Source organism: Pongo pygmaeus, chromosome 11 (assembly GCF_028885625.2).
Source record: "Pongo pygmaeus isolate AG05252 chromosome 11, NHGRI_mPonPyg2-v2.0_pri, whole genome shotgun sequence".
Taxonomy (NCBI): Eukaryota; Metazoa; Chordata; class Mammalia; order Primates; family Hominidae; genus Pongo; species Pongo pygmaeus.
Genome location: NC_072384.2, coordinates 126,259,423 through 126,270,857, shown reverse-complemented (window position 1 = coordinate 126,270,857; position 11,435 = coordinate 126,259,423). Strand labels below are relative to the sequence as shown.

Here is an 11,435-nt window from a genome sequence, read left to right as displayed (position 1 = left end):
TTTTTCTCCAAACCAGCCACTCTTGGCTAGGTAAAAGATGTTTGAAATCGAGGAAACACAGTAAACTGGTATGTCTTTATCTTTTTTCTTCTTTTTTCAGAGATCCTAGGCTACAGGATGGAGAATATCCCAGGTCAGACCAGGGTTAGAGACGGGGATGAAAGGACCACATAGAAAAGGTAGACCATCTTGAGGGTAGCACTAGAGAATGGAAAATTAGAGCCTGCCTTGGGACCTGAGCAGTGAATGAAGAAAGCAAGAAATGATCCATGAGGTATTCCCAACTCCCTCCCCAAAGCAAATTCTGTCCAATCCACACCTGAAGTAAAGACCCATTCTCTGTAGTCTTTGGTGCTCGACATGTGAAGGATACACTCGTTTTTGTTGCGGAGGGCAGGGGAACGTGAGGTGTACCTTTCTAACTTCTTAGTGTCAAGCATACAGAAAAGGCATGGTGAATTTTTGAAAAGTCAAGCTTCCTAGCAAAGCTTTTCATATCACTGTCTTAATCTGCCTCTAAATACTCATTTTCTGCCACTTACTGCTTGACACTTTATGAACTGTCAACAATGCCTAAACTTCACTGTTAAAACACCTCACCACAATCTGTGCTTTCACTTGTGTGCCCCTTTGCATTAAATGTTCTGTGTTTCTCCACTCTGCCTTGAACTACTAAACCCTCCTAATTTTTTTTAAGACTCAACTGATCTTCTACAGAAATGTTTATCTCACGTTTTCTCTCAAGTTGAGTTTGGTGCTCTACAATATTCATGTTGCAATATATCATCATTGCAAGCAGATGTATTTATCCCATTCACTAAGTTGCTAGTTGCTTGTATAACTGTATCCTATTAATCTTTCAGGTAGCTTCTTTAGCACCTAGTGGATATTCAATAAATTTATTGAAGAAAGAAATACTAGAGTTATATGCATATTTGAATTTTTTTCCTTAGCGTAAATTAGAGTTTATTTTCCTTATAAACTAAGGGTAATTCAGAGAGTATAATGGCAGGGCATTTTTCCAGCACCCCTACAATCCAATCGTGATAAAAATCCATTGAAGATCATGGTGATCTCGGCAAGGAGCTACTTCAAGTGCTCTTCAAGTGACAGTAATCCTCTTCCTGAGGCCAGGTAGAGACCTGCCCCAGATATCTGCCAAAAGCACAGCCAAAACTGAATTTTTGCCACAGCTACCTCATTTAGTTTCTGAAGAATGATTTACACTTTTTGATGTTCTAAGAGTCAAGTATAAATGACATTATGAAAAGCGTATCCAGTGACTTCAAGGAAGCATTTATTCTCAAGTGTCTGCAGGCAGCATCTTTGTTTTGACAACCCACAGATCTCAGCACAACCAAGTAATTTCTGTGAAAAATTAAACTTCTAGTTCCCAGTAATAGTGATTTTTATCTCAGTCTCCTTATAGAAGAAATGTATCTTTGAATTTTCTTAAATTTAATCCTGACTTTTAAGGATTGTTTTTTATATCATGAGCCTATTCCCAATTATTAAATATCCACTTAATTATTTAAATATATTATAAAATATGGGTAAGAATGCATTGGACTGTGTTTATTGTAGCATCCTTTGATGAATATCACCTATGATATTAAAGTGACTTAATTCAATCATGTTATAAATGGTCTACTGCCTATTTTGAGATGTAGGTTTTTCTGGATAAGATCTTGAGTCCATCATCTGAATAAAATGTCTATATAATTCATCCTCACATAATCTGCAAATTTATGAAATAAGAGATACCCAACTTAAAACACTGAAAGAGAGATGAAAGGGAAAATGCCTTGAGTGGAATTTGGTGGTGGTATTTGGGAAAAAGGAAGAACAAAGTGGATTATTCACTCTGCAAAGATTCTCAAATGCTAACTCGAAGGGTTTTTCTGGAAGGCCTTGACAACATTACGATTTATGTGGAACCCATTTGTTCATTCTAGCTCCCCTCTTCCTTCTTGTCAGGCAGTCTCCCAGGAGCTGGAAATGTGGCAGTGAATGAGACAGACAGGACCCTTACTCCCATGGAATTTGAATTCTAAGATGGTAGTTCAGAGAAATAAATGAAGAAAATATTTCTGATAAGTGCCTTTAAGAAAATGAATGCAATGATATATAGACTGTTGCTTGGAGCAGAAGGGAAGGACCACATATCAAGTCAGATTCTCAGAGAAGACCAGGAAGGTGACTTCTGAGTTCAGATCTGAAAGACAAAAACCAATAAGATTTGCTAAAAAGCAGTTGAATAATGAGAAACAGCAAATACAAACACACTGAAGAAGAATTAAACTTGGCAAGAATGTGGTCCTGAGGGCTGAAACTTCATGAACAGGAATACATAGGCAGGGACCAGAGCAAATAGGAATGTATGGATTAAAATCGGAAATTGGATTTTGTGCCAAAGGCAAGAAACCACTGTTGATTGCTAAGCCATAGAATGACATGATCTTAATATTTTTGAAACATCTCTCTCTTGCTAACAATGTTAAGGTCCAAACACAATTCCAAAACAATAATGTTATTTTACTTCTGATTAATTTTCTAACCAATAGCATATCGAGTATTATTAGTAGTTTTAAGTGTGACTTAATTTCCAAAGCCCATCTTTGTATTTTATTTTTATTTTCAGTCATTATCATCATAACCATTAATGTCATCCATAATCTCAGGCATTCTTTCCATGCTACAAAAAACAGAATTGTAAATAATTAGAGTTTTATTATACTTTTATCCCCCCAAATATGGGCCTTAATATTTTAATTCTCTCTATAAAACATTTCTCTTTCTTTTTTTGACTGTCAATGAACAGTTATACAGCTGTAAACCTGTATTCAAGTAGATAAAATGCATGTAAAGTGTTATGAAATCCTTTAAAAATAATTGACCACTGAAAGTATAGGACTAATCTTTCAAATCTCCAAAGCTCATAAAAAGCAATAAGTTAGAATCAGTGAAAAATAATTGATAGGGAAATAGGTTATATATAAATATGCAGAAATATTATTAAACATTTGTTGTTGAAAATGTTTATAAAATTCATAATAAAAACATGTTCTTTCTCTACAATTGTATGTTTTCAATTTATACATATTTCAAACTTATTATAAGGAAGAGCTAGAAAGTAGCACAGGTAAGGTATGAAAATAAAGGAAAAGAAAATACTCATAGGTCACAAATGCTTATCTTAAAATCTCAGTAACCTAGATCACTATATCCAAACAGAAAATATCAGGAGGAATTAGAAAGTCAAAGAGAGAAATGTTCCAAGTTACTTTGCTTTGACTGACAAGAAATGGATTAGTCAGCATCCTCCAAGAAAGACTTATTGTAAAGAATTGGCTCACATGATTATGGAGGCTGAGAAGTCCCAAGCTCTGTATTTGGCAAACTGGAGACCCAGGAGGGCTAATGATGTAGTTTCAGTCCAAAAGTTGGTAGGCTTAAGATGCAAGAAGAGCTGATGTTTCCATTCAAGTTCAAAGACAGAAAAAAACAATCTCCCAGCTCTAAGGCAGTCAGGCAGGAGAAATTTCCTTGTATTCAGGGAAGGGTCAACCTCTTTGTTTCATTCAGGCCTTCAACTGATCGAACAAGACCTACCCAGTTTGGGGAGGACTATCTGCTTTGTTCACTCTATTGATTTAAATGTTAAGCATCACAAAAAACACCCTCACAGGAACACTCAGAATAATGTTTGACCAAATAACTGGGCACCTCATGGCCCAGTCAAGTTGACACATGAAATTAATCATCATAAGCAGCAAGGCAATCTTTACAGCTTAGGCCAATAGTCACTGATTTATTCATTCTACTGTCATTTGTTGATACCCTGAGAAGCATGAGGTCTATTTTCCGTGGTGGGGATTCAGTAAGATATAAGAAATTATCTCTGACTTCAATAGATTCATGCTCTTCGAGAAAAAGGAAAATGTGTACATAAAATACAGTGAGATAGTTACCAAAGGGAATAGGTTGGAAAGAAAGAGTGAGGTCACAAGTCACAGAAGGGATGCTCAAAAGTTTTAACTCTAAAATGTAGAGAATGATAGTGAGATTACTTGTAAAGAGGAGATAAGTGTTCCAGGGAGAGGGAGCATACCGACAAAAGCAATGGAGACAATCAGGAAGGACAGAGTGGGAAATGCAAATGGACTGGGAAGGAAGAAAAGCCTGAAAGGTCAGGAGAAGCCCAGGGACAGTGGAAGGTTATGTCATCAAAGGCATTGTATGTCCTGAGCAATACATTGCTCCTTGATTGTTACCAGGATCCAGTATAAAACTTTTCCTAAGTAAAAGTGAACTCAACAGCTCACGTTTTCCCAAAATGAATAAATGAATTTATTTCATTTTGGGAAAATTTTAGCTAGTCTTTACTTGGTTTCACCAAAATCTTTTTTGCAGTTACCAACTATTGATACTCGTGCTGTCCTCCAATGACTTGTTCTGTCCAACAGTTAGTCTTCAAATGCACCTCATTACTCTTTTACTCAGCACCCATTAATTAAGCACAAGTTATGTCAGGTACCATGCTATGTGCTGATAGATTAGAGTGGACAGAACTGGTGTAACCCCTTCCTCATGAAGCAGAACAGCTTCTAGAGGAGTAAATAGAGAATTACAAAAGAAAAATACATACTTTTAAAATGTGATTACTGCAATGAATGTAAAGTACAGACTAGCTATTTGTCAAAACTGAAGTCAAAATCTGGCCCAGATGAAAGAATCGCAGAGAGACCCGAAGAAACTTGTTTTATCTCAGAGTTCCTGTGTCACGATTGTTAAGGTCCAAATCAACTCTTAAGTCACTTTAAAGTATGCATTAACCCATGGTCTCATCCAGGAATAGAACTATTATTTTAACTGCCATTCTTATCTGGAAACAAGAAATAAATTTTAAGTTCCTTTTGGACTTCAGGGTCAGATTTATTTATTCATTTCTTCTATTGATTATCACTGACTGACTTAACACTCCCTTTCAGTGGTATTGTTACTTAGTTCACTTTGAAATTATACCCAGAGCTCATGCTGTCAAAATCCAAGAAGAAACATAGGGAATAAGAATAAGGTTTGTCACAGTTTTCTGCCTCTAGGCAATTAAATTTTTATACTGCCTTCTTATAACTAAATAGGAGATATAAAACTCTGTAATTGAAATGAGATAAACTCATTTGCTTTTCTAAATTTCAAGCTGTTTTTCATCATGTCAACTCCATTCAGAGGCTCCCAGTATCCCCATCCTGAAGCAGAAAGCAAGAGATGTGCCCGTCCAGTCTTTGGTAATAGTTTTGATACTGAAAAAGTGAGGGAGAATAAAAGAAACTCAGAAGCTTGTTCATATCCACTAAGCTTTGGCCCAATTCTCCAGGTTAACCTGGTATTTTACAGACCAAACAATTTATTGAGGCTTTTTCTTATCAGCCTTTTACATACAACCAGGTCTTTCCACTGAGCTGAGCTTCTCTCCTTGTCTTCCTGTGCTTGTTGGATCCCAGCCATTACCATTCACCATCCCACATTAATCACACACCCGCTTTAAACTGTCTGGGCCCTCGTCCACTCTGCTTTGAAAAGATCTGCCTTCACAGCGTCCACGCTCACAGGTGATGGGACTAAGGCCCTTTACAACTCCTGGTGAGCTGGGATTCTCTGTGCCATTTGCATAGCAAGAACATATGAAGGCTGAAAAGGAGACCAATGTTTGGGGGTGATGCTTTTAATAGAGTAAAAGATTCTATACACTGAACTGTAATAGATAAAACATTGAATACACGATTTTGGGCTCTAATTTTGCATTTAAATGTCACCTATTTTAAGAACACCAAGACATTTAACTATACTAGGGATTGAAATTTTTAATTCTAAAAATGTGAAAATTCAAATACAGCTGGCAGTTAAATTCAATTAACTTTGTTTAATAGACATTATTGAGCTCAGAGTGAACACATATTAATTCATTCATCCATTTAGCCATTCATGTATTATTTAACAAATATGTATTTAGGATCAACTCTGGGTAAGACTATGAGCCCCAAACATGTGGGAAAAGATTGGTTTTTATTTTCTCATCATATTGGACTTATATGACACAGAAGCCTATAAATGTAATATTTGAGACCTTCAGGACTAGAAAAAATGTTATCTATTTCTAGAATCAAGCAAACAACAGCATTATTATAGTTCTATTATCTCATTGATTCATTCATTCATTCAGTAAGCATGTACTGAAATCCTAGTATCTATGTTGGATGAGGCTCAATTGTTATAGAACGAAATTATTATCTCAATAGATTTTTTGGATAAATACAAAAAATTAGCATGGCTTGCTCACGAAATGTTAAAATCAGAAGGCAGGAGAGCAAAATAGATTTGCTGCTTTACCAAGAAGTGGAAACTCTCCTTACACAATTGAGAATAATTAAAGACTTTAATAGAGAAAGAGGAATCTGGTCAAGTTAGCAAAATCTTTTGGAGGAAGTTTGGAGAAGGAGTTAGAGGGCTGAAAGCCTAGGGAGAGGAAGGAGGCCTGGAAGGGAGTTACTGCAGTGAACCCTGTGAGTTACAGTGGGATCTCAACCTGGCACTCAGGCTGTGGGATGAAGAGGAAGTAACGCATTTGGAAGAAGTTGATACAATTGTATTAGTCTGAGTTCTTCAGAAAAAACAGAACCAATAGGAGATATATGTATGAGATACATACACACACACACACACACACACACACACACACACACATCTATACATATTCATTCATATATATATATAACATATATATTACACACATATATAGATATTTATTATAAAAAGTTGGCTTACATTATTGTGGAGGCTGAGAAGTCCCCCATCTGAGATCTGCAAGCTGGAGCATCAGAAAAGCCCATGATGTAATTCAGCCTGAAGGCCTGAAAGTCATGCAGCCAGTGATGTAAACCCCAGTCCCAAGACAGGAGGCTATGAGATGAGATGTCCCAACTCAAGTAGTGAGACAGGAACAAAAGGGGTGCATCCCCCTTCCACATTTCAACCTATTCAGACACTCCATGGATTGGACAATGCCCACCCACACTGGGGAGGACACTCTGTTTTGCTAAGACCAATAATTCAAATGCTGATCTCGTCTGGAAACACCCTCACAGACACACCAGCAACAATGTTTAATGTGAGCACCTTGTGGTCCACTCAAATTAATACATAAAATTAACTGTCACAAACCCCAAACCCCAGTTATGTAGATTTAGGAATCACCATTATGTAGACAAATATAAATCGTTAAGGATCAGAAGTATTATGCAGTAAAGCCTAATATTTCCGTAACATTTACCATATGTCTAAATGCTGTACACAGATTCACTTTCAGAGAACAGACTCACAGATTAAATCCTTGCAGTGATCCTAGGAATAAGCTACAATTTCCTTCTGATTTTACACGTGAAGACGCTAAGATGAGAGCGGTTAAAGAAAGTTTCTCAAGCCTCTGAATAAGTGCTAGATTTAAAACCCAGGCATACTTACCTCCATGGATTTAACCACTACACAAATGATATTATTGTTACTGTCATTGCATCTTTATTATAGTAATTCTTGCTCATAGTAACATTAAATTGTACAGAAAAAAATTAGGCTAAAGTATAACATTGGTCTATTTCTTTATTTCCTTATCCATTCTCTATGATCTCTTTTCATTTTGATTGTTTTTAGATCTTATGATGGTTCCCTCTGTAATTGTCAATGATATGCTTATTGACACTCTTTAATAAAGATGGCACCTATTTCCCCCTCACTCTGAAAGATGAGTTACCTTAAATGCACGTCAATGCACATTCTCCATTCCTGGTCCCAAAGTCTGATAGTTGTGATCATTGCTCTTAGCTTTTATATTGACCATTTATGACGCTAGTAATATACATAAAGTATTTATTGTTCCATAGCATTCTTACGGGATCTGTTGACCCTTAACCACTTCTGATGATGAGTTGTCATAACCCTCACCCCTACTTTCCCGATATTCCCACACTTGCCTTGCTCTTTCACCTCCTGTTATGCTAGTGAAATTTTTTCTTAACTTTACACCTCCATGGTACCCTTCTGGTCCTGGGTCATATGTGACAGACTCTATGAGGCTTGTTAGACTCTAGGGTTTTTGATAGAAATACCATACAAATCTTCTCTGTGTTTGACTTCCCCAAACTCCATAGAAATTCCAGCACCCCAACACTCATCCCCAACCCCACCACACTCAAGAATGTAAGCTTTAGAAGAGACCGGGAGGCACAAGTCCTTTTACCAAGGATGAATATCAGTGATTTATTGTATGCTATTTTTTCTGAACTCTCACCCTTTGCCCCCAGTTCAGAGCATTCTTAGCTACTGGAAAGATTCATTCTCTCTGATTCTTCCAAATCTCTCATTTAGGATTGTCCTTCAATAATTAGCATATTTTATCTAATTTTGCTTTTCTTTTTTAACTACCCTACCCTGTGTGTAGAAGCTCCTTTAGACCAAACCTCTCCAGAAAATTGATTCTTCCAATAACTTCCTGAGGATCAATGTACCACACTCCAAAAATGTCTGAATCTTATTTCCAACTTGAGCTGGAAAATAGTTCTACAGAATAGCCTTAATTAGTAAATGAGTTTTACCAAACATTAAACCCACGCTTTCCTAAAGCAAAGCTGGAAAGCAAAGCTGGCCAAACAAAAATATTTTTGAAATTGAACCTGACCCTAACTGATAAATCTTTCTGGTTTAGTTCCTCAAATAGAATTGTTTCTAAATTTGACCCGGTCTCAAGATGTTTGGAGACAAAAACAGCTAAAGATACCCATATCTATTAATTCTAACCTCAGGTCTCCCAGATATTGTGGGCATCTGAAGGCCAGTCCTGTTTGTGCCATGTCTTTCATCTCAACCCTTCAGGGATCTGCTGGAGAAAATGGGCTTTTAAGAGGACGGCTGAGGAGGCAGAGTTTCTGCCACTTGGAAGGCTGAATTGCCATGTGCTGCTAACTCCGATGAACTGGCAGCTCTTAAAGGCTGTTCAAATTCATGCTCAGTCCTCAGGTGGCCTGCAAATATCAGACATTTTTTTCTGATTTTTTTTCTGGTTTTCTCCTTTTTACTTTCCTCTCTTATTAGAAGACCATTTAAATGGGTTAAGTCGGAGCTGTGGTTATTTTAAGTAGATGCTCTAACCATTCTCATTAAAGTTTTAAGGATCTTCTAGAAATAAGAAAGTAGTTATTAGCAAGTATTTCATGAATTTTTGAAATTAGGAGAAAGACAAATCATCAAAATGTCTCAGTTTTGTGCTTCAAAATATCACAAACCTATTTTATTATTGCTACATGCTGCCATGCAATATTTTTTGGTAATAAATTCTTAGGGAATCCTGAGGGCTTTTAAAATATTGTGGAATAGATTCTTACAACCTGGAACCATTGAGGTCTAAATATGGGAAGAGTGCTGGCTACATGATCTTGCAAAATCCTCTAACTCTCTAATGCTTTGATTGATGAATCTGATACTACTTTGCTTCAAGCTTCATAGGTCCATTGACTACTAATCAGGCTTAATAAATATAATTCTACTTGAAAATATTAAGTACCATAAAATTATTGCCTTGATGATTTTTAGCCAAGTGCATTGATAAGAATTTCTGACAGTCTTCCTGAGCAGTGATCATTCAACAAAACTGTTTTCTGGATGGAACATATCACATCCAATTTCCTTAGAATTATATTTTCAGAGGTTTTCCTCTTCATCTATAATCCAAGATGAAAAGTTAAGTAGATAACGAACAAAGTTTCCTAATATGACTTACAAGATAAAAGCTTATGAAGAAAAATTCATGAAGGCAATTTATTCTCTGAAAATTCAAATAAGTGGGAGTTGAACAATGAGAACACATGGACATAGGGAGGGGAACATCACACACCAGGGCCTGTTGGGGGGTGGGGGGCTAGGGGAGGGATAACATTAGGAGAAATACCTAATGTAGGTGACTGGTTGATGGGTGCAGCAAACCACCACGGCATGTGTATACCTATGTAACAAAACTGCACCTTCTGAACATGTACCCCAGAACTTAAAGCATAATAAAATAAAAGAAAATTCAAATAAAGTTTACTAAGTAAGAGGCTAGATCTATTTTGATAAACATGGATTAGATAACTGAGCAACATGTAAGTAAGAATACACTGGCTTAACTGAAAATTTAAGGAATCAATTAGCTTCCTTAGTGCTTAATGCCACCAAGGGGAATTTCATAAAATATTCTTGAAGCTTTTTTACAATTTATTTAAGAATCAGGTTAATTATTGCACAGAGACCAAGATATATAAAACTGAGCACAGATTTATCATGACATTAAAATACAGTTCCTGATAGGCTTACATATGATAAAATTGTGAGAGGATAAGCATGGTGGCTTATACATTTCCACAATCTATTTTTTACAAAGTTAACATCTAGCTAAACTAGCAGTTGCAGAAGCAAGTTCATTGTACTGTGAGGCTTCTGTGATGGTTAATTTTATGTCAACTTGACTAGGCCATGAGGTAGCCAGATATTTGGTCAAGCGTTATCCTGGGTGTCTCTGTGAGGGTTTTTAAAAATTATTTATTTAACATTTAAATCAATAGACTGAGGAAATCAGGTTGCCCTCTCTAAGGTGGGTGGGGCACATTCAATCAGTTGAAGGCCTGAGTACAACCAAAAGGCTGACACTTCCCTGAATAAGAGGGAACTCCTCCTGCCTGACTGCCTTCAAACTGGAACATTGTTTTCTTCCTGCCTCCAGACTTGAATGGAAACATCAGCTCTTCTTGGGTCTCCCCCTGCCAATCTTTGGACTAAAATGACATCATCAGTCCTCCTGGGTCTCCAACTTTCCAATCACCCTGCAGATCTGGGGACTTGGGACCTGGCTGCCTCCATAATCACCTGAGCCAATTCTTATAATAAATCTATTCATATCATATAAATATATGTGTGTGTCTGATATATATGCATATACATATCTGTATAGATATACACATATATACACATCTATATAGATATCTGTATACACACATATATACACATATATATAGATATATACATACATAAATATGTAGATATACACACATATATATTAATATATATGATATATATATATGAATTAGCTTAGGACAATCAAAAACCCTGTGTGTGTATGTTGGGGGTGTGTTTTGGGGGGTGGTAGGGATGGTGTTTCTGTGTGTGTGTGTGTGTGTGTGTATGTGTGTAAGTGATGACTGTGATGACTATTGAGAAAAAGGACCAGGATTTTTTTTCCTAAATAACTCTTTTGTTTTAAGAAATGGGAGAGCCACAGGGAAGAGACCAAGGGCTAAAATTTCCTAGTAAAATATATTTTGGTCTGATAAAAGTTAATGACTCCTTTATTT

At 36.5% G+C, this 11,435-nt stretch overlaps 1 protein-coding gene across 1 annotated transcript in view; it reads right to left on the bottom strand.

Annotated features, from left to right (window-relative positions):
- Positions 1–2,100: 2,100 nt before the first annotated feature.
- The window catches only part of NYAP2 (neuronal tyrosine-phosphorylated phosphoinositide-3-kinase adaptor 2), a 329,537-nt gene continuing 320,202 nt past the window's right edge, over positions 2,101–11,435 (bottom strand). Inside the window, exon 7 of the mRNA XM_063648002.1 lies at positions 2,101–2,215. Coding sequence (XP_063504072.1) covers positions 2,210–2,215 — 6 coding nt within the window. The 3' untranslated portion in view covers positions 2,101–2,209. The remainder of the gene's footprint in view (positions 2,216–11,435) is intronic.